The sequence below is a fragment of the Anopheles coustani genome, chromosome 3 (assembly GCF_943734705.1).
Source record: "Anopheles coustani chromosome 3, idAnoCousDA_361_x.2, whole genome shotgun sequence".
Taxonomy (NCBI): domain Eukaryota; kingdom Metazoa; phylum Arthropoda; class Insecta; order Diptera; family Culicidae; genus Anopheles; species Anopheles coustani.
In genome coordinates, this window is record NC_071288.1 from 68,004,731 (window position 1) to 68,031,483 (window position 26,753).

The window sequence follows — 26,753 nt, forward strand, 5'->3', positions numbered from 1 at the left end:
TTATTGATCAGTAACACTAACGTCCACGTTGGCTTCTTCCCGACTCACCGACTCCTCGACAGCAGGATTCACGTTCATATCGGCCACCTGCTTGATCACCGTGTCGATCCGATCCGGGAGCAGGTAGGCGATCGGTTCGAGAATTTTCACTTGCCTCAAATACGTGATGCCGTGTTTCTGCAGCGTGAGCACATTGATGCCCAGATGGCTGGCCAGGGTCGCCGGGGGGAAAATGACGTGTATGCACCGCTGCAGATACGGGATGAGGTCGTAGGCAAAGCACGAACACAACCTGATGAAGCACTCGCGCTCGGTCGGTGCGAAGGCCTGCTGCTCCTGCCGGTAGAACCCGAGAATGCCACGGCAAACCTGCTCCAGCGACCCCTCCACCAGCTCCGTTACGCGCGTGGCCAGTGCGATGGGCGAGCAGAGGCGCAATTCGTTGAACACACTCAACAGTTCGTTGCAGTAGAGTGCGAGCGGTTCGAAGTCGAGCAGCATGTCCGGCGGTTGTACCGATCCGGCAGTATCTTCGGACGACGCACCAGCCCGGAGATCCTCCCGCTGCCGCTTGATCATGCTGGGCACTTTGTTGATCAGCGTGTAGCGTTCGATTTCACGCTCGAACTGTGCCGTCACGCGAACCATGGCCGCCCGGAACCCATCACCGATGACGCGCACGAACACGGGTGCCACCAGGGCTCGAAAGTCGACACCGACGCGACTAAACGATAGGCCAAAGTACATGCACTGGCCGAGGATCGTGTCGTACGAGGTTATATCGTTCGAGGCAAGATCGCGCTCGAGCGTACGCACAAAGTCCATGATCTGGTCGTGCAGCCAGCTGTGGAAAATTTTACCATCATCACCGGCCAACCGTTCATGGTCGGCCGTGACTTGTCCCCCGGCGCCGTGCAGCTGGAACGATGCGTCTTCGGCATCGTCGATGGGAAAGATTGCCCGATACTGGGTGATGATGTTGAACAGATGCACCCTTGTCGCCTCGATCGTTTTCGTGAGATGCAGATGTGCGTCTTCATCCGGAATGGACGCAAGCAGATCCTTCAGCCAGCTGGTGCGCGCTTGTAGGAATTTAAGCTTCAGCTCGGAGGTGGAGAAGGCTTGCATTCGACGCAGATAGCCGACCACCTGGAGGCACTTTGGGAGCTGCAGATCGGTGCGGAGCTGCGCTAGCAACTGCATTAACATCGTATGCCAGGCGGATTCTACCGCTTCATTAATACTCTATTGAAAGACAGTGGAGTTAATCAGATGTGTTCCGGGATTATCAACGTCAAACTTGCTTACCTCAATCACCGGAATGTTACCATGCTTCGTTGCCAACCGCTGCACGTACGCCGACAGCTCCAGCGCTTCCTCGTACTTTCCCTCCCGGATGCAGCTGTCCATCAGCTGGGGCAGCTCGAGAATCTCCAGCAGTTCCGCGTTTCGCATCAGCGTCAACGAGTTGAGCCGCCGGGCCGCGTTGATGTCGGCCGAGCTTTGCTGGAACGACTGGCAGGCGGCAATGAATTTGGGCCACTTCTCACCGAGACAATCGAGCTTCTGCTCCGTCGCAACAAACTCGCGATAGATTTCGCGAGAACTTTCCGCCGTCCGGATGAACGTGTGGTAGTTCGAGATGGCAAGGTCCTGCGTCTGCTCCACATTCTGCCGGTGCTCGTCCTGCAGGCGAACCTTTTCCTTCTTCAGCTCTTCCGCCTTGTACGTGCCGAGCTTGTGCAGGTAATCGGCCACGTCGGTTGTGTCTTGGGCCGCAAGTTCTAGTAGCAAGAGAAAAGTGATTTAATATCAACGAATTAAGCGAATCACTGAAAGCCATCCGGTTACGCTCGGCAACATCCCTTAACTTACCTTCATAATCGTCCGGAAAGATGAATTTTAAAACCTTTTCACTCTCGTAATCCATTTTCGTAAACAGATGATCAACAAAAACATTCCACCAAAGCACCAGGTTACTGTAACATGCTTCAGAATCTTACACGCGATCTAGACTATAGCGCGACGTCCCGTCACGAAACGCGACGTCGCCTGATAGGCGGCTGAACTCTATACAAAAAAAACTGCCGCACAAATCGCGCTAGACGATGCCAGGTGTAAAAACAGCGAAAAACACGACGCCGCGCTGGCTTTTGTCACGCTGTTTGTACGCTAGGCATCGTCTAGCGCGATTTGTGCGGTAGTTTTTTGTATGGAGTTCAGCCGCCTGTCAGGCGACGTCGCGTTTCGTGACGGGACGTCGCGCTATAGTCTAGATCTCGTGCTAGGAGAATACTTCGATTAAAGTAACCTTGGTTAATCCGTATGTTACCAAGGAAATGACATGTCAGGTAGCTTCAATCGTAATGAATAACCATAATTTGGAAAAATTAATTAATTTCAAATCAAACATCTTCGCTAAGAAACTCTCACATAAATTAACGAAAACAAGCACCACTAAATATGCAACAATCCAAGAAAATGTGAAAACTTTAGGAGATCCTTTGTATTAACTTGCAAGGAGTTTAGATTTGGTTGTAGAGCAATAAAACTTATAATTTTTAGAACCTTATTCATTAATTTTTCTTCATTTCAGTTGATTTCAAGTAACCTCAACGCTCAGGAGACATAAATTGTGGAGTCTACAGATTTTGTTTTTAAATCAATCAAAATTTCTCAACAGTGGAAAACTGCATAACCCCAGAAGCTCATATTTCTTATTTGTTTCAGATTTATTTCTTCTTCTAAGTACAATTAACCACCGGTCCATCAAGAGAAAAGACATTCACACAAATACACAGATAATCGATACTGCTATCAAATGTCCCAGCTGCGATATTCGGCGCAAACGAGCTCCTGCTAGGGCTAATTCACTAAATTGGCCCACGTTTTTTCCCCCGAGCACTCTCCAGTGTACACTATCATCGAACGTAAAAGCGTGTAAATAAATACTGTGTTCCGACACTCCTGTGTCTCTTTATCTCTCTCTATCTCTTCCTTCCGACGGACAAGGACACACAAGCACATACACACAGATACATACACACAGTGAGTACAGTGAGACACTTTTGGTGCAATTGTACTAAACTGAAGTTGCTACTTCCTCAACGTCGCTATACCGGAAAATATGGGCGCAACGAGGATTAAGGGTTGTTATGGATGGATTTTGGATTGGCCAATTCGTCGATCGTCGTCTGCTCGGTCGACCGGTAGGTATATCAAATTTTGGTGTTACACGATAGTACTTTTAACCTGTATAAACAGGAGGCGGGGAGAGGGTGACATGCACCATCACCGCTCCTTAATTCTTTTCGTTTTTTGTTCTTGATCTCTCCTTCTCGTATTCAAAATAAGCAATTATGCTAAATACCGATTGGCTTATTCAAATTTTCTATCTTTTTGCTTTTTTGTATTATTTTTTTTATCTAGACTAGTCCACCCTGTGTTTCGTAGCTCGTATCGGACGCACCTGAACACGGCCAATCTTGTTTTTGCAGTGCTTCCAAATATCTTCGACCATCACCACGGTCTTTCCGGATTCCTTCCACCGAAAGTGTAGTCTAACACGTGCATGGTTTTGTATATATGCCTTTCTTTTTACGAGTATTCCTTACAACTACACCATCCCTATTCGAAAGACCGCTCCTCCATGATTAGTTATTTCTAATACCGATTTTAGTACAGCATTGTATTTCCCTAATATCATTGCGCGTTAGATCTTGCTTTACATATAACTTTCAACAGTTAGCAAATATGCATGCTACGTGGTTTGTTTTAAATATTTCCTTTGATGAAATTTTGTTCACCTAACTTTCACCTTGCATGCTCAATGCGAAACATTGCAGTTATTAACATAACACGGCCATATTCATAGTATTTGCATCCCTTTTTCGTCTTTCCTACATACACACACACATACATCTTGTCACATATGCGAGAACACTGTTTTGAGAGTTTTTGTACAATTTGAATATGCTAAAATTCCATCACACTTTCACAGTTAACGAACAAGTAGTAGCACTAGAAGAAGGTAATTAGCAGTGGCTAGGTAGTTGGAGCAGGTGTTTTTTTTTCTCTTGTGGATAATTGTGTGGTTCTAACATCGCTTGCTTTGTTTACGCTCTCTATATAGGTTTGTGCTTATTGCAAGGAGTAATCTATTTTATAGATTAAAATCCTATTTCCGATTTAAAACAATACTATAATTAAAACAAACTTTGAGATAAAAGGGCAACAGCGGGCATTGCGCGCTGGGAAGTGTTTTTTTCCGCTGCATTCAAACGTGCCACTGCTATAGGAAGTTACTATTTCTACAGATATGGCGAATGTGCTTTATTAAATGCAAATCGGCACCAACAACGTTCCTAATTCATTCGAAAAGAATACAAAGCACGAAGCAAAATAAGAATTGGAAATGAAAACGAACCCTTACAAAGTAAATATCATTATAAAACATTGCAGATACGAAGGAATTAAGAAATAATATATATAGGCACCATCAAGTAAAGAGCAGACTTTGTGTAGGTTTTCCAATGGGAAGAGTATCCATATGTTGAGTTGAGGGGCTAAAACAAAATCGTTTGCGTTTTATGCTTGTAGACCCAGTTCGACGTAGCGATTAAGATAAGCTCATATCGTTTTTTTTGTGTATTGCTATCGACTGTAACGAAAGCCACGCAGGAAAACAAAAGTTTCGCGGCAGAGAGATTCGTGAAGCGACGTTGGCACAGCCCACGGCGTGTTCACAAAACACGATGTTTAAGTTACTTCGCATGTGATCACTATTACGAAGTTTGAAATGAAGAAAATAGGAAACATAAAACTATCATCTTTCCATTCAATTGCTAACTCAGGATCAAGACATAGCTGATTTACCGAACCAATAGAAGTAAACTGGGACCGAAACACTACGTTTTCTGAGGTTATAGACCTAGACCTGCTGCAGGTCCTAACCGAGTTTTTTTTAAGAAATCCCATCAGGTCACTGGAACCATTCACATCAACATTCCAAGGTACAAATGGTATCAACTGTTGTGCACAGCAGCACGTTGTTCCTTCCTTTTTGCGGGGGCGCGATTGAATGCCAGAAAACCGGCGGTACCGCCCATCATCAGCGGGGTGCGGCGTTACTGGAAACGATGTCATGTGTCCACCGGTTCGACAAAGGACGCCGGGAAGAGTCCAGTTTTGCCGGAGCGTGCGTGCGTCCCTTTGTACCAACCGTTGTCGCGTTTCTTGTGCACCATGACGATGTCACCCACCCGCAGCTCAAGCTCGTACTCGCTGTTGGGCGGGTAAGGGACAATGCATTTAAACCTGTGGAGGGAACACAAGGTGAAACGATAAGAGACCGAATCCCAATCCCGATTCCTTGCTCCCGACGCTTACCTTTCTCGAACCGATTGCGAATGAGACGACTTGGAAGAAGATGATTTCGAGGGGGTGCCATTACTGGCCGACTGTGCATTGGGGTGCTGAGACGGGCCGAGCTGGGAGATGATGGCGGACGCGTCGAGGCTCTGCGACTTTCGGTGGTAGATCTGCGTCTGCTGTTTGGCAGCCATGTGCGACGAGGAAGTCGATGCGGGCGCCTCGTGGGCAATGTGTTTCGGCATCGCCGTGACGACGCTATGGTCCGCTCCGTACTTGAAACTAAAATTAATGAAGCGAAAAAGAGGGAATTAAAACTATACTGTTTCTGGTCGTTAAACAAACACCCGCTCTCACCCTTGCATCGATGGTCGTTCCTTGTGGGGTTTGATGCGCTGCGAACCGTACATCAAGGGAGCGTTTTCTCCGCGTCCCATACCACTAGGGAAGGCTGGATTCTGTTGGTGGTGTTGTGCCGATTGCTGCTGCTGCTGCTGCTGATGTGGACCATGTCCAACACCACCACCGTTCATCATCAAATCCATCGGTAAATTCTGCAACAGCTGACTGGGACACGAACCGGAACTGAAGGGGGACAAGAAAATGGGGAGCAGAGATTTAAAACAAAGCCTCATCAAGAGCGAAAATGAATGTACAGTATACTCCGCATGCGGATATTCGACGTTCTACTGTACGAGGAGTTTGACGAATTTTTGGAGTAAAGTTAAGAACTTTGTTTCTTATGTGTGTTATGTGTACTATTAATTTTATCAGGGTTTTGCTAAATTTCTGCAAAAAAACGGTAACACCAATCGGGGGTCTTTAAACGTGAGTACAAATTTGTCAGTTTTATACGTTTTCTGCATTTATAAAAAGCAAAACAAAGCTGTCTTCAACATGATAATTCGCTGATAAAGATCAAAACTACCCTATCAGAGTTTGTGAACTTGGCTGAACAAGGCCCCAGTAATGTTTACCTATTCTTTGTCGAAGTTTACTCTATACATTAAAATACCCTGTGAACTGAACGTTTCGACACTTTTACTGACTAAAGAACAAATGTTCTTTTGTTTCGACATCGTTATGTTTTCTACTTTTTGGTTATTTTTTCTAATAGTTCACACAATAATCTTTCCAGTGCTGTCATATTTATCTTAATATTGTTACGCAAATGTGAGAAATAATTTTCTAAAATGTAGTCCAAAATTCATCACGCACCCTGATATATTTTCCTTCAAACTTACCGAACATGCACCGGATTAACGATCTGCTGGAAGTTGGGCTTAGCTACCGGTCCTGCCCCGCTAGCTGGACTGCCACTGGGAGACGATTTTCCACCACCACCATTTCCCGCCGTCTCCTCGAACAACGAACCATCGCTTGTGTAGGCCGGATTGGCCGTGCCACCGGAGCAACCGGTTGGTGATTTCGAGCGTTTCATGTTCGTCAACCGCTTCATCAGACTGACCGCAGACGAGTCCTTTTTCACCTTTCCCGTCGCGGCCGCCGATGAAGGTGGCGTCGTGGTCGCCGCATCCGATCCCGTCGTGGTGTGTTGCGGCGTATCATTGCTCGGGGAACCACCACCACCGACGTCGAGCGAACTTTGCCGGCCAAAGATGGACTCGATGTACTTCATACCCTGTTGTTGCTGTTGTTGCTGCTGCTGCTGGTTAGTGTTTCGTGGCGGAAGCTCGGGCAGTTGCAGCGGCAGCTGAAGCGGGGAAGACGAACCTCCGTTCGGGGAATTGTTCATGGCACCAGCGGAACCGCCGCCACCACCGTTCGCTGCCGAGGATCCGGAGTGCGGACTGGAAACGTTGTTAAGCTTCCCGGAAGAATTTGCATTCGCATTACGGCCACCGGACTGGAAAAAAGGGGACGCATGTAAACGAATGGTACCTTGAGGTTTATTGGTATGAAAAAGGCTGTCATTTGCTTACCGCAGCACCTTCACGGCCCTTGTAGATTTGCACATAGTTTCCAGGGAATACACCGGATTTCTTCTGCCAATTGGTGCCCTTAAACCAGCCGTCCTGACAACGTTCCGTGACATAATAGATTGCTAGAAAAAAGAGAAAGACAAAACACCCTTTGTTCAGTCGATACGTTTTCCATAAACTTTCATAAAATCCACAACAAATATGATCATAGAAATTATGACTATACCATAGTATAGTTAACTAACTCACATCCTTTCTTCAGCTCCAGCTCGTCCGGTTTCTGCGGTTTGTACGGGTATAGGGCGACGTAGGTGGTCGGTAGCTGCGGATGGGCCTGGTACATTTGACTAGCTTTCGTCAGGTTACACTTCTGATAGGAGGCCGCGGCGGCGTTGCCCGACGATGAACCCGGACTATCTGCCATCGCCATCGGAACCGGATGACGCGCCGTCTCCGTGTCACTGTTTAACATTTCCGTCGAATGCCGATGCGCCACCGGTTGGTTCGGTTGCAACGCGCCGCTCCCGGCAACGCTGGTCGACGCTGATCCAGCCGAACCCGCGCCACTGTTCGGCATACCGAAGGTGGCCGTCGTTAGTGAATGTCGTTTCTCCCGATTGGCTGGATCGGAACGATGGTGCTGCTGCTTCGATTGTGGCTTGCTGGCGGTAGGGGCCACGGTCGTCGCGCCGGAAGGTTGCGACTGCAGGAAGTGAGCTGTCGGACTGCTCGGAGCCGTGCTGGAATTCGAGCTCGTCGTGCTGGTCGACGAGTTGGGGCTCGTAGTGACGCTCGAGCTCGTATCGCTGCTGCTGGTGGCACTAGCATGTAGGTCGAATGGAGTCGGCGGAACGGTCCTATTGGAATTGTTTCCCATCAGGCTAGAAATGAGATGACAAATGGTTTATATGAGCAAAATGTTTGTTGATGGAGCTCATTTATTTAAATTTTATCATGTTTCTTCTATTGATTTTTGTTCGTAACATATTCTAATAAATTGTCTTCAATGAAAAAAAAACCCTCTTCTCCACACCGACACCTACTGTTTCAGTGAGCTGTCCATCAGATGCTTGGCGAGACCGTTCATCTCGACGAACGAAATCGGAAAGATGCCGATCTTCTCCGCTATCCGGCCCTCGGCCCAATTCTGGTCGACGCGCCGCAGAACGTGGATGAGGGCACCCTTTTTGAACGTCAGGCAGCCCTCCTCCTCGGACGGGCCCATCCGGAAGTCGTACAGTGCCTTGCACTGCGGGAACGGCAGCGGTACGATCACCTTGATGTGGTTCAGTGGCACCGCACCCTCCTTCCCGTTCACCTCGCCCACGCACCAGTTGTGGTCGATTTTCTTCTTCAGCAGAATAATGTCACCCTTGCGGAAGCTAATATCACTGCAGAATGGAGAAATAGAAAGAAAGTCAACCAACGGCCGTTGTGGTGGCATTTGTTTTCTTTTTCTCGTGAACAAAGGCAATGGCCAGATGGCTTTGCATATGCATTACATGATACATTCCAGTGCTCGCGGGCGGCTTCCTTGGCATACCTGGTTTCGCTGGATGAAAAATCGTAGAACGCCTTCGCGTGTGGGATTTTGGACAAGTCTAGGGCCGCGTTGGATGCTGCCGTGGTCGTCGTCGTCGTCGCGGAACTGATTGTGACGGCATTCGAGGCAATAATTCGCGACAACGGCTGATGGTGGTGCTGATGCTGCTGCTGCTGATGTGGTCCCTGTTCGCTGCCACCAGTTCCACCGTGGGCCATCGATTTGCCCATTTTAGCCCCACCCGATGATGGATGTTGCTGATGATGGAGGTGCTGCTGGTGCTGGTGGTGGTGGTGATAGCCACCGCCCGCGTTCGGAGCGGCGCCCTGTGATTGATTACGATTGCACGTGGGTTTGCCATTATTGCCGGGGGAGGGTTGGTGGTTGGTATTTTGACTATTCAATTCCGCCGTCTTCATGCCTAGAAAACAGTGCGCGAAACAGGGTCGAGTGTGTGTTAATTGATCGTGTTCGGCCATCGGTCAGCGTCCGGTCTTACCTTCTAGAATACGCATCAGCAGCACGTTTGGAGGTAGCTCGTCTATTCGCACCTCCACCAGGACGCGACATTCCGGGCAGCGTAGTTCCTGATGGCTCGCAACGATTTCCTGTGTTTGAGAAAATGTAAAAGAGAAAGCATGAGAACAAGGAGAAAAACGAATGTCGCCAATTAGTTCGCGCTATCGTTCCGGTATATATTGGAGGGTCGTAAAAAAATAAAGTCACCCGATAGCACCCGTGTTATCTTTTGGGTTCAGGAGTGCGCGCCAAGTTACGGCGAAACAAGATAATCGACACTTGATGCCCTGGAGGATGTTGCTGTCAGCATTTTCAACAAGTTGTTGCGCGCGGAATACTATCTAAGGGAGCCGCTTTTTCCAGTTCTACAATGTCGGAAAAATAGAGCTTTATCTTTCAAGCAATGACAGTGACTTACGAATATTACATCACAAACCCCTCCCTAGTTCCCAACCGTCACATCCGGAAATAGGACTACCCGAACCCGATGATGAACAACATGAAAGATCTAGTTCTGCATTTTCTCGGAAGTTCATCGCAATCCCCTCTCGTGATGTAAATGTGAAACCTCAAAAACTCCTAGAATCCTTACAGTTTCCAGCGACGAAGCGGGATCGGGAAAGAACCATACACCCAAGCGAACGGAACAACGGAGATGTAGAAACCTAAAAATAAAGCCCAGGGTCATCCATCACATCGGCAATGCAGCCCGCTTTTCCTTCGTCCTTATGACCTTTTCCCTCCCCTTTTACGAAGGAGTTTATTACATCAGTGATGGTGTCGTCGTCGGGTGGGATTTTTTTTTGCTTCCTCAAGTGTCTCAAATAACATCAACTAGAATGCACATACTTTTCCTTGCCATCCTTTGTAGGCCTTTTATCTTTTGCCTCTTCTGGAGGCTCGTGGGCGCTTCGCCGAATCCGGGATCACAGAAATAAAGCCAATGGGCAGCGTCGTCTCCGTTCCCCGGCTGACCGATACCGGTTTTGGGCCAGTTGTTTTAGCTGCATCCCGCGGGGCCACAGCCGAATGCTGGCATGCGAAAATACAACATTTTCACGCTATCGGACTTTCTTCTCGTCTATTGACTCTGGCATGCTGGGCGCGTTCCTGGCCAGCAAAATAAGCACAACCCCAACACGGTGCTCCGACAAATGCCATATGTTGCTGCAAACCGTAGAGAGAGTACGTTGAAGTTGCCGAGATGTGGAAAACGTGTTTTGCATCTGGGCATAGTTCCAGCATTCCACGCTTGCCTTTTCCTGTGGGAGGCGAGCGGGAAAGAAGGGTTCTTTCCACAACGGGCACTTTCTTCCGTTTTTCTCTCATTGGTTTTGCTCGGCAGAAGTAAAAAGTCGCAATCAACAACCATATACACACTGATGCCATGTAATTATTATAGTTGTTACCTAAAACCCAAAGATGGAGGGTCGTAATGTGCTCGGACACAAGTTGTTGTAGACTCATTAGCAATTCTTCCGTTGAGTTCTTTTTTTTTGCTTCACTATTCCTGAAGCAGTAGCGAAATTATTCGGTAAAATTATTCAAGTGCACAAAAACCGGCTCCAGCGTCTGTACGACCACACATTAGACAAAAGAAGAAAATAATGCAGGTAACCATCCAGCATAACAGGATGGTGGTCATTTTTTGTTGTCACACATTTGAATATGAACAAAAACATTAACGCATACATACCACCTTGCGACTGAGAAGATATTTATCTAAATTACGTTCCTTTAGAGCAGGGGTCGGCAAATACGACCCGCGGGCGAAATCCGGCCCATAATAAAATTTTAGTTTTTATACAAAAAATCCATCACAATTTTTAGCGGATTTGCTCACGATGTCAGGGTTTTTCTTCCCCAACATGAAGATTAAAATTGTTGAACGAATTATTCAATACCAAATGACTTTCTAGTATAATTTTTATTAAACTTTTTCGGTAAAATCCCAAATGAAGCCCCCCCAGCCGAAATCGCTGTTGTGGCTACACCATTTGTGAGCGGATGCACCTTAAAGGTATGCAATTGGTGAAACAAATGCCGTTGTGTGAACCGTTTGAATTGAATTCTCGTTAAATTAAAGATGATGATTATACTGGAAAGGATGTACAACATAAACTCCCTCATGCATTACTTACATGAGTGTATCAAAATTCGGCTACGCCATCAACGTAGGGGTGCGGTATGAGGGGAGCCCACGGGCCCCCCTTATTTCACAAATTTATAACAAACTCCCTTTTTCGGTAGACCTAGCGCAGTCCGCTCGCTGCGCTCGCTGCGGGCGCGCCGCCGTTTCAAACTCATTTCTTCAGTCCAACTCATTGGTTTATGATCTCCATCTTGCTCAGTTTAACCGATTAGTTCAAGTCATTACAGCTTCTAACGGTAATTCAACGGTTCAAATATTCAAACCGAATTGATGTGCCACCTATTGCATACTTTCAGGCGCACACGTGGAAAAAATGACGACGATGCGGCGACTAGGGGGCCTCATTTGGGATTATACCACTTTTTCTATCGTACTGGTATAATAGATCGTTTTAAAATGTTCTAGCGTCATGAGCCTCCTCCAAAATCCGATAGCAATAACTCGTTTACTTTGCATCCGAAATAGCTACATTCAAGGAATACAATTTTCATATCCATCACAAAATAAAATAAGGCTCGCAGTATTGAAAACCTATCGAAGCTGACTTATTATAGTTTCCCAGAGAGTACGCCAGTAAAACTAAGATATTTAAAAATAATTTAAAACAGGATTTATTTGAAGTAGAATTGGTAAAAGAGTAAATGAGGCCCCGGGCTAGATTCTCCTCTTCCTACTGGTTCACATTTAGCGCCTGAAGCTATGCAAAGCGCCACACATGCATTCGTTTCGAATTTTTGAACGCTAACGGTTCGCTTTAAAGACCATAACGGTTTAAACTAATCACGCAGTGGGGGTTGAATGCGGGTTAATATACTTTTTCATGTTAAGTTACTAGTAAGTAAACTATACCACACATGATGGACAGCATGAAACAATGAGTTTAGCCGAAGAAATGATTTGGAAACGGCGGCGCGCCCGCAGCGAGCGAAGCGAGCGGACTGCGCTAGGTCTACCGAAAAAGAGAGTTTGTTATAGTTTTGAGAAATAAGGGGGGCCCGTGGGCCCCCCTCATACCGCACCCTTAGGTTGATTGCGTAGCCGAAATTAACGGTACACACTACGGTTCAAATACTCGTAGGTTGAGTTTAACGAATTAATGTATCGCCAATTGCATACATTCAGTTTAAACGTCCACAAGAGGTGTAGCCACGATCGAAAACATGGCGGCCGGGGCCTCATTTACTCTTTTACCGTAGAATTTTTTAAAATTGTTAACAGTAAAATAAACTAACATTTATGTGATGATCAAAATTCAACGTAAAAAAAGCATGAATATGTTTAAGAAAGAATTACGAAAAAAATTCGAATACTTTAGCTTATGCCACTTTTCATGTAATTTTTGTAAATACTATTTTTAAAGTTGATACTCTATTCAACAGGGTTTTGTATTACTTTGAAAACATTAAAGCATTGTTTAAGGTATCCGGCCAGCGCTTTCGGTTCCTCTGTAATTATCCGGCTCTTTTTGGAAAACGTGTGCCGATCCCTGCTTTAGAAGATTCCAGTTGTATTTATACAAATAACGTTCCCAGCCCATCTTGGTTTATAAATAAATTAAAGATGTAAAAAACAACATTCAAATTGTTTGGTACGAGTTGTTCTTACTAATAAAAAATATAAGCACAATTGTATGTTAAATAGGGTACAAAGTAATTAGCGAGCAGCCATACAGAAAACCAACCCGACAGACGATTGAGATAGCACCATTTTTTAATTACTTATTACCAACTGTTAACTGTTCGTTTGGAACATGGCCTGGCCAGGGGTAACTTATACAATTGAGATAAATTTGTCGACCAAGAAAAAAACAAACACATGCTGAATTAAACTTGTCCCCCAGACCTTGCGCCAAAGTTTTGTGAGCCTGGAAATCGTTTCCCGGCCAGATCTGAGGAGTTGGTTTTCTGAGACAAAAAAAATGGTCCTTCGTCGCTGACTCAGAGACCAGCAGCCCGTGGGGTGGTGGTTGTGGTTGTCAGCTGCCATTTGCCATACTTTCTGCGTGGTGCACCACCATCGTGTGGGGTAAGAAGGCGGACGGATGAAGGGGTTGAAAAACGGGGCGCCTTTATTCGTTTCTCGATTCATCTCTCCCGCGCTTGCAAGCAAAAATGCAACGCGATCGTTTGCTCGTTCGCTCGCGGTTTTAAAGGAGAGAACTTGTCTCCTCGGCGAAGACAATTTTGCTGCATAAGAAAGGTGGCCACGGACGGCTCTGGATAGGGAGGCAGTGGGTACAGAAAGGAGGAGGGGGGGTTAGACCAGATCAGGTCGTTCGGTTGTGCGTTGCATAAGCCACAAGGTTGAAGCGGGCGACGCTCCAGCGAAGAAGTTGACGTACAATAAGAGGTTTGGACCGATGTGGTGCGCAATATGATTTAGAATACACACCAGAGAACCCTTCCAGGAAGCGTTTAACAGATTAGGTATTTAATTAAAATAAAGATTAAAAGGAAAAACATGGACGACAAAAAGACCTGTTTTAACATTTTCTTTCAAAAACTGATGCAACCGGGAGCCGGGATATTTTACCATACTGGATCGGACCCTGGAAGACGGCCGAAAAAAAGGCATCTTCCAGTGAATCATAACCCGAAGGAGGGAGGAGGAGGTTTGCGCATCTAAAAACGCTGCTCAGCTTCGCTCAACAACTTCACCGCATGGGGTCTCGGCGTTGGAAGTCTGCACTTCCCCGAACCGATCAAGCGAAGCGATGGTCGAAAAATCTCCATTTCAACAGCTCCGATGCACGTGTTTTTGCCGAAAACCGGTTCGATGACGTTGAGAGAAGAAGCTATCCGGGGTTCGCAAATCCGTTTCACACAAAAAAATAACTGGTTGCGTTCACAAAGCAAGAACAAGTTTAACGAGCGAGCGCGATTACTCCGAGCGATCTTTTCCGAAGGTTTTGGTAAGATAAAAGATTTGCAAAGCGTACGTCGGCGAACGGCGGTTAGTAACAGGAGCAACAGGTAGTGTTTGATGAATAAATTGGAAGCAACATAATTATGTTTAATAGTGAATAAAACGCAAAACGTGTATAGTTGCAAAATTTATCCGTCTCCAGTCATGAATTATAAATCATCAACATAACAAAAGACCAAAAGAACACATCCATGGGCATACTTGCCCGTAAAACAAGCAAATGGCAGCATTTTATTCCGTTCGCGAATGACCTTTTGAAGGCTCATTCGATCATTTTTTGTTTTTTTGAAACTTCATCAGAAACGCCCAACGACGATGCATCGAATTTCCACCTCAATTTTCCATTGGAACACAAACATTTTCCCCCACCGTCCGCGGCTTAAACAAACAACTGTTGGTTCAGCAATTAGTATCCGAAAAACGGTACGTGTGTCCGTGCAACTGAACTGTGTGCAATTATAGGTATCGACACTTTACGCACATCGGTGGCAGCTGCCCGGGGGCCAATACTACGCTGTTGGTCCAGCATTCCCGCGTCCCGTCGTTGGGGCGAGTTTTCTTGTTCGATCCAAGAGCAAGCAAGGCGGAGCAGCGCGCACATACTACTTCTCCCAGGGACAGGGCCGAATGTTCGTTCTAAAAGATAAACAAGATCGTTGAAAGTAATTTTCTCAACTGCATGTTAAATGTGTTGCTAACGTTTGCACTTTCCATCAGCGGTCGAACGAATTCCCGGGTCGAGTGTATGCCGTTTGCCCTTCACAGGGGTTTCGCGTTGGAGAACCGTTTCTAATGGTTCTAAATAATTTACACACAAAATGTATTCCAATTAGCATTACTAGAAGATCGGTAAAGTTTTGGAGGATGATATTTGGTTAGGAAAAAAGAAGTACGACCGACAAACAAATTCCTTTCGTATGCACATAAATACTCCGAAAGCGGCAACAAACGGAGGCTAAAAAGACGAAGGCCAGCTAAAAAACAGCGAAGAAACCGGATCAAGAGCGGATTTAGGTAGAGTAAGGAAGATTACACTTCTGGCTCATGTGAGTGTCACCAAACGTGCACTTTTTTTACTTAACTAAATTTGGCTGAAAAGGGAAGATAACGGCGAATTGATAACAACAATATGCATCTTGACTGAAGGTAATATTCGATACAAACGAAATGTTTAAACACAAATATTAAAGCTTAACAAATAGGGAATGATAAAAATGGTTGGACGTATTTTTAATTAAACAATCGAAACTATATTGACACAACAATACATATAAAGTAACGAGATATGACTCAACAAGACGAATGAAGCAAACATGAGCAAAAAACGAAATGTTTTAATCATTAATAAAATACGAGATGCAGAGAAAGCTATATACCAAAATATGGATTGATTGTTTCTTGAAATGTGACTACATTAAGCAATAATTTCTGTTTGTTACAAACTAGTTTTTTGTTGGTGGTAGAATTCAAGATTTTATCCCTATAACAACCCCATTATTTGCATGGTATTTTTTACTCAATACTTTCTGTAAATCGCACTTTGTTCTCGTTTTTTTTCAAATCTCATATTCATAATAAAAAAACATAAAAATTTCAACAATTTCAATCATCGAACTTGCTACAGATAACAATCAATGGAGGGCTGTTTGGATCGCGGGGAGAAAATCCTTTGCGCACTTCCCGTCCCGGGGCAGTGTACAATTTAACCGACATCACCCCGGGCCCCATCGATGTGCGTCGAATGAACCCCCCCACAATAAACACCGGCAATCCGAGTGCGCAATTATCGATAAAAGCTGAGCGCGAGGAAAGCATTAGAGAAAGGATGAAGAATCGAACGAACGACCGAAAGAACGAACGATGATTAAATCTTCTTTCCTTCGCCTGGTAAAAAGCTGGGAGTCATTCGGCGATCTGAAAAACTGGCCGCGTTTCCGGAAACTATTTTAAGGTATCGTTTCGAACTCGAGGGGTCTGGGGGTGTTAGAACAAAGTTAGTGGAGCTTGTGTACAAAAAAGGGGTGGAAGTATCAAGAGTTCGCGACCGCGACTGAGAAAAATGATCGAATGAAAGAGGAAGGCAAAGTGTAATGTAACGTTGGCGATGTTGTTGTCGGATGAGGTAAGCTGCTTTCGAAGCGCGGCAAAGCGGCCAACATACATATTATTAAAATGAAATGCCCATTCACAAAAACGCACGAAATGAGACGGCAGAATCATGATCGCCGGGAACACCTGAGCGGCATTGGTACACACAAAGTACGGGACGCAAGAAAGGGCCAAGAAAGGGACCCCATGATCCCGCGCCATGTCGGTACACCGCCGCCGGTGAGAACGTCTTACGTGTGTAAACGCGTACCGATGCGATGCGAAAGAAGCGCGAAAGAAAATCCCGCATAGTTTACCATTCTCTGGCTGAAGAACGCCAGAACACAAACATTGCTCGCCGAAGACGGGGAGAGAGACAGCGAACGACGGAAAGGGAAGGAACCACACAGGTTGTGATGGTAATGTGCCATCCGTGGCTTAACCGACCACTTCTTCCGAGGCGTCCATCTTCTTTTCCCAGCCAGAGTGGAGTGTGGAGTCTTTTCCCAGCCTCCAACTGTGGGCGGGCGGGCCGCGAACGAACGGCGCGGTGTGTACACTCCCGGAAGCATGGGATGAGCAACACGGGAACCTGGCGACCTTTAGCCGAGCGGGTTGGCGGTGGGAGGGGCGCCGCAGTGCGAGTATAGGTATCACAACGGAGATATACATCAAAATTCCAGCATCGCAAATGAGCTGCTGCAAAATCAACTGTGCCTTGCGGTGGTTGTATTTTGGAATGCCTTTGCGCGCTCGCTTGCTGTCTGCCCTCATATCCCCCTTGCCCGCTCGCTATCGCATTCCTACGCAATGTGCACAGCCTGCTTGGGCGGGACATTTTCGACAGATTTTATCATTCTCCCATCCGCGCCCCTTTCGCGCCGACACGTTGATCCTTAAAGAAATTGGAAAGGATTATGAAACGGGATTTTGTCAACGAGCCACACACCGCAAATACGTACACGGAGATCGGGGCCCTTTTTTGATCGGGAAACGATTACAAAAATGATCCGACCAAATCCAACTCAAACGCCAACAGAGTATCCTTTTTAGCGGGTTTCGCGGTGATGGCGCAGTTCACTTACTTACCTCCAAACATTTTCGGCAGAAAGTATGCTGGCAGGGCAGCACTTTCGACGAGGAATCCAGCCGTTCCAGGCACACGGAGCATTCCAGCAGATCGTTCAACAACCGTTCGTCCATCTTTGCCCACTCGTCGTCGTCGTCTTCGTCGTCTTCGTGCTTCACCGCGAGAGTGCCTTCCTCTTGAAGGCGCCTTTCGCCTGCTCTTGGTCAGTGCTGTGTTTGCGGTGGTCTGGGCCTGCTTTTCCTGCTTCTACTCCCTCGTACGCGCACACATTTATTCGCGTGAGAAACGCTTCATCACCTGCCTACCGGAGCCCTTTTTCGACGGACCTCGCGCGATACGTAACACGCACTTTAAAATAAAAGAAGAAAAACCCACCGCTACAGACACTTGAAATTCTTGCCCGTTTTGTTGGAATGCCTATTTCCAGGACTTTATCATCGACTCCTTTTTGACAAAAACTTTGCCCACGCACACACGAGCACACTCACGTACAAAAAATACACAGCAGCCTTCGATCGAAACACTACGGATAGTTGAGAACACTTGTTTTATTATTGCGTAAACGGGATGCCGCCGCTTTCTTCGCTTTATGCTTCTTCCCAGCTACGGGCCATCCACTTATTGATAATTATCTCCACAATTACTTATCGATTGCATTGCCGTTCGTGGAGAACTGCGACCGATGGAGAAGATTTTTCACCGTCCAGTTGGATTACATTGGTCGGTTTTTTGTAGAAGGTAAATTAAATTCTTCACCTTGAGCTTTCCTTCTCGCGGGGGAAATGTTTACTCACAACCATTTCCCAAACCGATCAATCATGTCAACCGTGCGCGACGGGGAGAGGAAACGAAAAAAAAACATGTGGGGAAAGGGGGAGTTTTCTTTAGCATATTTTTCCACGCGAAGTGTATCCTCCCGCGCTACGGTATTGTTGTTTTTTCCTTCTTCTTAGTTATCTGCCCTCTTTTAAATGGTACGGACGCGAGATTTAACTGCACTTTTTACAGCACACGATTTAAACACTCACACAACGCTCGCGGTGCAGATTCGTACCGTAAACGCCTACCTAAACCACGATAGGGACACATTTTTGCCTTTTCCAGCGTCTGCCGTCGATTCATACACCCAAGAATGCGCAGCTTGAATAACGGGCTGCTGCGGGTGGATGACGGACGGATCGAAGCGGATGCAAGCTCCAGGACATCGCGCTGGAGAGGAAATGTTTGCACAAAACAGGACGCACCGAAACACAAACTTCCATCGACGGTAGTCACAAGTTTTTATCCTATCACAATGCACACTTTTCAGTACCTTTCGTAGTGAGATGCCAAGATCAGTTACAATGGCAGCGATTCAATGGAATTCGCCGTGGCAGTGAGCAAACAGGTCTGAACCTGTTTTAACGCCAACCAGAGCATTCTGACTGCCCAAGACGCCTTTGACAGATTCATCCCTTGGTTCGCTTTGGTACCAAGATCTGTAGAAGGCAAAGGTCTGACATTGTTTCTGTCACGCCATTGCTTTGAAAGATAGGTCATAAACCGTTAGCAAACATTTGTACTTACAGTTTTTGTACTCTACATAAAGCATGACCTGAGTAATTCCGCAGCTGAAAAGAAATCTGGCACTCATAAAATGTTGTTGATAGGTAGAACAAATCGAAAAAGGATAAAAAATCTAAACATTCTTTCAAACATATCCCCACGAGGGGTTTGTGTTCTGTCACACGGAAAGCGGCAACCTGGCTCTTCAGCAGATCTTGGCATGTCAGCCCAAAACAGGCATATTGATAAACAAACATTTTATTAGCCGTAGACGGCAGAAGCAATTGTTTGAAAAATTAATTTTGTGTACCCCAGTGCTTGGCCATTCCGATGGAAATTACTCCAGCCAACGATAACCGCCAGTGCCGGTTGTGTTTAAACTATATCGAACGTTTATTGTATATTTTTGACCAAGCCGCTCGGGATAAAAATGTTGCAAGCCTTTTGCAAACACATTTGCATATACAGGTAATTTCCAAAAGTTAACTCTTTCAAATCAGTGTTGAATTTTATACTTTTACTCGTAGGTGGATGAAGAGAAACCGCTACCGAAACACATTTGCCTGAACTGCTTGGAGACCGTGGAGGCGTTCGACAAGTTCTACACCGATGTTGCACAAAATCAAACGTTTCTCGCACAGAACGAAAAAACGACGGTTAGTGTACTGGTGTGGAACGAAGAGCATCTGGAGCAGGATGAAAGCGTGGAACATCATGACAAAGAAGAAGAAGTTATCGAAGAACCTGTCGATCCGAAAGACAGCTTTATGCTGCATTGTGTCTCGGAGGAGGGTCCTTGCTTGGTTCCCGAAATGTCTCGCTCCCGATCGAACCCTCCGTCGTATGATGAGGTGCAGCAAACAAAACGTGCCAAATTGATTGATACAGGAACAACCACTCACGTTGTCGGTTCAAACGTTGCGGCAGATCGTCACTACATCGAACCAGGAGTAGAGGAACCGTGTCCTAGCAATGGTTTGAAGGTGATCGTTGGCACATTTGCTAACAGCGATGATGTTGCAAACGGGTCGGAATTGGAAACCGATGTTCAATGCATCCAAGAACGAACCGTTCAAAGTGCGGGTATCGTTGTCAAGGTATGCAACATCAAGTACCCAAGAATGATACGGGATGGCAAACTGGTGGTGAAAGGTGAGGTGCTCGACAAATGTATTGGAAAGTTTTACGGGCTGGAATGCGAATTGTGCAACGAGAAGAGCAGTACCATGGAGGAACTTTTCACACACTACCGAAACGTGCACAATGATGAAGGCTACGTTATGTGCTGTGGACGAAAGATAGCCAAACGTGTGCTTATGGCGATGCACATGGCGCGACATTTGGAACCCGAAGCCTTTGAGTACGTCCTTGCACTAGTGGTACTAACAAGACCTAATGACCATTTTTATCTAAATCGTTCCAGGTGTCCACATTGCAAAAAAATGATGACCTCTCCACGCATCCTACGGTTTCACATTAGAAATCACCTGCCAGAGGAGCAGCGGCCATTGAAGTGTGACCTTTGTCCGCGACGGTTTAGTTACGTCAGTGGGCTGCTAACACATGCATCCACACACCAGACCGAGAATAAATCAAACCAAGCTTTTCACATCTGCGACGAATGTGGCCGAGCCTACCGAACCCGGGGCAGATTAACCGAGCACATCCTAACGTCCCACGCAGGTGACGGAAGCACAAATTGCGCCCGGTGTGATATTTGCGGGAAGAAGTTTTCGTCGAAAAGTACCCTCAGCTACCACATGACAACGCACGAACCGAATGTGCACCAAGAACAATGCGAGCATTGTGGAAAATGGCTGAAGAACAAAATCTGTCTGCGGAAACACATGCTACAGCACTCGGGCTTCCTCTACCACTGCGACAAGTGTGACTATTCGACCACAAACTCGCAGCGTATGCAGAGCCACCTTCGGGTGCAGCACACGGACGCTAAACCGTACGAGTGCCCGGAATGTGGCAAAGCGTTTAAACTGCGATACAACCTGCGCAATCACATGGCCCAGCATACGGGCGAGCGCAAGTTTACCTGTGAGTTCTGCTCACGTCAGTTCGCGTCGAGTAGCAACTACTACAGCCACCGGAAGCGTATGCACTCGGAGGAAATGGAGCTGAAAAGGAAACAGAAAGAACTGATGGATAGGTATGGTTGGGACTATTTTACCTTCCTTACTCATATTGTTGATCATGTGTTTGTTATTTCTACCTGCAGTGAAATCCGTATCAAACTGAAGAAAGTATAACACATAGCAGCATTTACGGCTTTCGTCATCATCGATCTTCTGGAAAGACCACCGAGGGCATTTGCAGTAATCTCGTGAATAAATTTGAAACATTGAAATGGTAACTGCACAAGTATGTTTTGGTTTCGTTAAGTTGAACTCTTATTGAACTGCGAATTTGGTGAACAGATCGAACAACCACGGTCACTAATGCTCGCACACATTTTGCTAGTATTTCGGCGGATCGGTTGTGTCCGCATGATGGCCGCTTCTTCTTCGCGATTTGTTCTGCGCGCGGGTTTGGTGGTAATTGTGGCTAAATCGATTTAAAGCTAACCTCTCGCACCATTGCAAGCTGATCGGGGGAGACCTCTGTGCAGATTTATTCCTTCTTGTCAAACTTGCCACCGTAGAAGGGGATGTAGGAAACGATGACCTTCCAGTCCGTCAGGTAGCATCCGAGCAGGGCGGCGGCCGCTCCATAAGCTCCAGCGGATGTCGCCCTAGAATGCGAATGAAATCATGATGTTTAAAAGGATGCCCAATTCATATCCTTTCCGGTAACTGTTTCATCCCGACGGAATCGTGGTTGCAGAAAACTTTGCTTACATAATAAGACAAACACAATTTGATTACATCGAGCATTTCTAAGCTCCATTTTCTCCACACATTACGTACCATTGAGCTGCTTGCTCGGCCTGTTTGCGTCCCATTGGAATCCTCATTTTCGACTAGGCGGGGGTTGGTTTCGGTAATTTACTGGGCACAAATCCGCACAGGAGCGTCTGCTGCAATCGAGAAAATCCAAAACGTTGGAGCGCTGAACTGACAAAAATCCTTGACGACTTCGCTTTGACAATCATGCTGAAACGTCAAGCTACGACCTGTTTATATGAGTAGTTTAGTTCTCCATATAGAAGTGCTGGCCTAAGTGGTATATCATTTCTTCTCCCGTGTAATTGTTAGCTTAGAAAAACGGAAGGAAACAGAGTAATCGTTGTTTGAAAATGCTTATGTAGCGGAAAGAAGAGCAAGAATAAAAAAAACTACAACATCGTGTATGTGGTACAATCGAGAACGTGACTTGAACAGGAAAACCTATTTCTCTCAAGTTGTTGCAACGTGCCAGAGCAATAAAAATAAATACTTTTTTAAACCTAAAAAAAACACATGTAGGGCTTTTGGAAACTTGAACAGAACTGAAAAAAAAACAAATTTCTCAACTTATTTAAAAAAAAGCAAACACATTTCGATTTTGTAGAGAGAATTTATGATTGTTTTCCTGTAATTCAACATTGATGTTTTTTTGTTTTAGTGGAAATTGTTCCTGTTGTGCTAAACATAAACATGATCACCTATTTTCTTTGGTCTTAGGAAGTTTTTTGTGTTAGCTTCTTATCGCCCACCATTTATTCGAACCTATTGGCCGTTGAAGTTAATTGATGTGACACTGTTAGTGCATTTCTGTGCCGGTTATTGTTTCACGGTTATCTACAGGATACAGGAGAGAGATTTGAAACAGCATGATGGTTTTTTCGTAGCCCGCTATTAAGGGACTCGTTGTACTGGGTTGACTGACCTTAGTTTGGAAAGTGTGTTTCTGTAATATGTTTTCCTTCTATGTGGACCGCTTAGATCAATACTAAAATACGGACATCGGTTATTTACTGTTTGAACTAATTAACTGCTGTTAAGTGTTGTAACATTTTTGAACTGTGGTTTTTTTTTACCAATTTAACCTGGATTTCATAACGGGTTTGAGATAGCGTTCTATTTCATCGAGCAAACGGTGCATTTCCTAACGGCTGTGGGCACGAGATGCTGTTTAAGAAGGTGTAGGGTGTGTATTAGTTTTCCGTTTCACTGGACAAGTGGTATAGTCTACTTTCGGTTACGTTTCACTCTACACAATAATCCATTAACGAAATCACGGTTATCACGTTGTTAACTGTTTGCTGAATAGAAGGATTCCATTAACTTTTGTTTTATTTGGTAAGAATATTTATACACCCCTCCCACTCTTTGCCCGTGTACTACCGCCACCTTCACACTAGGATCGGTTTTTGTAAGCTCGAAAGTGATGGTTTCAGCAAAACTGTTGATTAATCCACCAGAGCTCCACAATGTTACCGTTCGTTTTGCGGCACGTGGCTTTTCCTCCCGGTTGTGTTAGTTGGTTATAAAGAGAGATAAAAACTAATTACAGTAATACTTTCGTTTGTTAGTCCTCCACCTACTGTTCATACGCCGTCTGAGCTCGTTCGTTCACAACACACGAAAAAAGGACACCGAAATGGCTCAAGTACATCAGATCTTGTTATTCCTAGCTTCGTAAACTAATTTCCCTACCAAATGCCAAATTCTTGCTCCTATCCGATTTGCCACATCGCTTTTTTAATAATCATAGTTTTAAACTACGCATAACTGAAAATTGTGTGCAAAACATGACTGTTATTGAAACCGGATAACCTAATAATAAATTATCATTGCGAACTAAATTGCATGGAATCGAAACGAAGGCGACTGATATGTAGACATTTTCAAGGTGGGTGTTTTAACTAATTTATTTAGAAAAAAGGGAACTGCTTGAGAGATGAGGGTACTTTAATGACTGAAATAACCGAAAAATATGCATTTCTGTTTATAGGAATTGCATTGTGCAAAGGAAGGATTACTATAAATTGCAGTTGAGTATCGAAAAATAAAAAATAGAAAAAATGGGTACTATTTGGTGAAACATAAAAAAATTTTCAATTCCTTTCTTATTTATCTAACAACCCATCCAAAAATACACCGTAAAAGTACGTAAGAAAACCGAACCCCGTTAATGCAAAACATCGATTGATAGTAGCGTGGCAACAAATGGACAGCTCAATATACTAACGCCAGTGGCTCTGCCTAAGTCGTCCAAAAATATATAGTAAACGTACCCTGCGCGACTTATAGCTAACAAATAGGTTTCGTTTTACTTCAATCTGTTTCTTTTTCCTTTTCCTGCTATAGTTTGCAGTTTCAAAATGGTTTCCACTGTACCTTTTATCCACCGAACTTTCAGTGGAACTCATTTTCGGGTGTCGTGCATGATGTACTGTAAATTTATCTTCACTTTTAGTACACCGTTGCCAATTCCTTCGTTGAAAATCTCCACTATGCTTTGTTTGGGAATACTCTGTAGAATTGTTTTTTTTGTTTTATGAATTTGTGTTGTAAATAATTTGCATTCCACATTATCTTCCTCTTCCGTCACGTTAAGAGCATGCAGACCCCTACCGCCATAGTTGTGAATGTATTTTTTTTAAACATTTTTTTGTTGCCTTTTTTTCGATACGATAATTTTTACGTTCACGTTCGAACACTAGAAAACACAGTTCCGCATTCGGGGGCCTTTGGGCACCTTCGAGTAATAATTTGGCCAATTTGGGAAAGTATGTCCGCAGTCCTGCTCTAGACCGACACCGCGGCCGGTAGCAGCGCCGGCTCCCGCTGTCTCGCCCAGGGCCGCTGGCGGTGGGACGGGCGAACCGGCAGCAGTGACCGGAAGTAGCGCTTCCTCAGCACGCGGTATAGTAGCTGCCGTAGCAGTACGCGCACCCGGGGCACACTCAGTTTCCGTCCGGCTTTGGCAGGTTCGTGTCGTACGCGCGGATGACGTCGGTTTGCGTGACTGTGCCACCTTCCTCCTGCGAGAAGGCGTATCCATCTGCAGTTCATCCAGCGTCCGAGGGTTGCGTCCGTACGGTGGGTGTGTGTGTGTGTGTGAGAAAAAGTCACGAAAATCAATTATTATGTGTGATGCGGTTGGAGGAAAAATATTTCCAGCTTCGGTCAGTTTCGGTCAGTAGTATGCAGATTTTCTTTTTCTCATGACGAGAAAATTAAACTTGCTTGTTTTGGCGAGTCTTTATCAACAAAACTTACGTTTCTGCATTAATTTTACATTTTTATAACATTAGATATTTGTCACTTATATATAATCTAATCACATCAAATGTAAGCGAATTTGCCAGCAATTTTTGTGAGATTAATTTACATTGTCAAACAAAAAAAGAAATCTGCATTGAACTGTTTCATGTATGAGTGCGGTATGTATCCGGTGGCGTTTGTGAGTACAATGCTGTGAGCGTTCGATAGAATAAAACCATTAGAAAACACTGAACAAAAATGGAAAAGCACAATGAGCAAAGCAAAAATCCAAGCACCAAAACATAAACAAGAAATAAAAATCGAATAAAAAGAAACCCGGCATATTTGATGTATATTTTATTGTTTCTTGTGAAAAGAGCACGAAAGCGATTAAAGTGAATGTGAATCACTTTGCTTCGATTTACTAGAACAATAGAAAAAAATAAAACGCACAGGAAAGCGAGCATGTTTGCTTTCGATTCAAGGTGGCATTTTATGGATAAATTATTGATGTGTGTTGTCCTGTACGGCTTCTCAGATAAATACAGTCCACGCACTGCACATGCTAAGAGGGGAGGAATGGTTAATTGGGTGCCCCACTCCATGGGTTGTATTTCCATCGTGAAAAGCGTGGTGAGCGCACCCACGTGCGTCGGCATTTACTATTCAAATATGCCACCGTGTAGAACACAAACATTCGTATCCGCCCTCAGACACACTCTGGGGAAGTTCTGGGGTGGGTGTAATACAAGTATTGTTAATCATTAGGTGACTAAGAATCAATGGCGAATGCGCAGTGGTCCCTTTCGGCCACTGATTCTCCGCAGAGGAGGCCCCGTACGATCGTGCTTTAAATTATTAAGTGATGTTTCCTCACGGCGTCGGGTCACGAACCAACCACCGACGGATTGGTCTGCCCCGCGTGTCCTTCGGAGTGATGTTCGAGGAGAGAAAAAGTCAACCGAATAAAAGCACACATCAAACTCATGAAAGTGCATACATGGGAGTAACACAATAAAAATGCCGACAGAAATACTCGATAGCATCGACATGAGACTTCTGGCAGGCGAGGCAGTTTCAGTAGCAAACCGTGTGTCTTCGGTGCCACTACGTTGTTCCAGGTACTTCCTGAATCGGACTTCGGTCAATATACCAAGGTGAGTAGCTCCACAGAATGGAAGGTAATTGCTTTATAATCCAACGGGGCATCGGTCTCAACCATTATTAATCAATCCACTGTGTTCAAAGCGGTTGTACTAAAATTTAGTACACGCATGGAGGCGCCTGGTTATTTGTATAGTCTGTCGGTTTTTATGATATTTTACTTGCTCAGTTTATAAAGCAAACCAAAGAATCGGAACACCAAGGGAAATTTTGTGTTATTTAACAAAGAAAATTCGAAAAAATATTTTAACATTGAAAATTCATTGCGGTA

The 26,753-nt window shown here is 45.1% G+C and overlaps 5 protein-coding genes across 7 annotated transcripts in view; 1 reads left to right on the forward strand and 4 right to left on the reverse strand.

Moving 5' to 3' along the window:
* Window positions 1–1,974, reverse strand: LOC131259030 (conserved oligomeric Golgi complex subunit 8). The gene is made up of 3 exons (XM_058260444.1): window positions 1,876–1,974; window positions 1,309–1,784; window positions 1–1,245 (listed from the first exon to the last, which is right to left on the reverse strand). Exons 1-3 carry the CDS (start codon window positions 1,928–1,930, stop codon window positions 1–3), a joined length of 1,776 nt encoding a protein of 591 aa, XP_058116427.1. The 5' UTR covers window positions 1,931–1,974.
* A 2,011-nt stretch (window positions 1,975–3,985) lies between these two features.
* On the reverse strand, window positions 3,986–19,049 carry LOC131259029 (E3 ubiquitin-protein ligase SH3RF3). 2 transcript variants are annotated; one of them, XM_058260443.1, is made up of 11 exons: window positions 18,943–19,049; window positions 17,630–17,978; window positions 9,356–9,464; window positions 8,857–9,277; window positions 8,357–8,704; window positions 7,563–8,194; window positions 7,314–7,435; window positions 6,615–7,237; window positions 5,728–5,955; window positions 5,389–5,652; window positions 3,986–5,316 (listed from the first exon to the last, which is right to left on the reverse strand). In XM_058260443.1, the coding sequence occupies exons 2-11, from the start codon at window positions 17,741–17,743 to the stop codon at window positions 5,142–5,144; spliced, it is 3,036 nt and encodes a 1,011-aa protein (XP_058116426.1). In that variant the 5' UTR covers window positions 17,744–17,978; window positions 18,943–19,049; the 3' UTR covers window positions 3,986–5,141. The 2 variants fall into 2 exon arrangements, with proteins under 2 accessions (XP_058116426.1, XP_058116425.1); XM_058260442.1 differs by lacking the exon at window positions 18,943–19,049 and having other exon boundaries at window positions 17,630–18,346.
* Window positions 19,050–19,453: 404 nt separating this feature from the next.
* Window positions 19,454–21,540, forward strand: LOC131259031 (transcription factor grauzone-like). The gene is made up of 4 exons (XM_058260445.1): window positions 19,454–19,643; window positions 19,703–20,535; window positions 20,599–21,336; window positions 21,406–21,540. The coding sequence occupies exons 1-4, from the start codon at window positions 19,506–19,508 to the stop codon at window positions 21,434–21,436; spliced, it is 1,740 nt and encodes a 579-aa protein (XP_058116428.1). The 5' UTR covers window positions 19,454–19,505; the 3' UTR covers window positions 21,437–21,540.
* On the reverse strand, window positions 21,541–22,252 carry LOC131259034 (cytochrome b-c1 complex subunit 10). The gene is made up of 2 exons (XM_058260447.1): window positions 22,094–22,252; window positions 21,541–21,918 (listed from the first exon to the last, which is right to left on the reverse strand). Exons 1-2 carry the CDS (start codon window positions 22,138–22,140, stop codon window positions 21,798–21,800), a joined length of 168 nt encoding a protein of 55 aa, XP_058116430.1. The 5' UTR covers window positions 22,141–22,252; the 3' UTR covers window positions 21,541–21,797.
* A 428-nt stretch (window positions 22,253–22,680) lies between these two features.
* LOC131259028 (probable phospholipid-transporting ATPase IA) overlaps window positions 22,681–26,753 on the reverse strand; it is a 30,724-nt gene continuing 26,651 nt past the window's right edge. For both annotated transcript variants that reach the window (XM_058260439.1, XM_058260438.1), the window contains exon 17: window positions 22,681–25,115. In XM_058260439.1, the coding sequence (XP_058116422.1) occupies window positions 24,860–25,115 (256 nt within the window). In that variant the 3' untranslated portion in view covers window positions 22,681–24,859. The remainder of the gene's footprint in view (window positions 25,116–26,753) is intronic.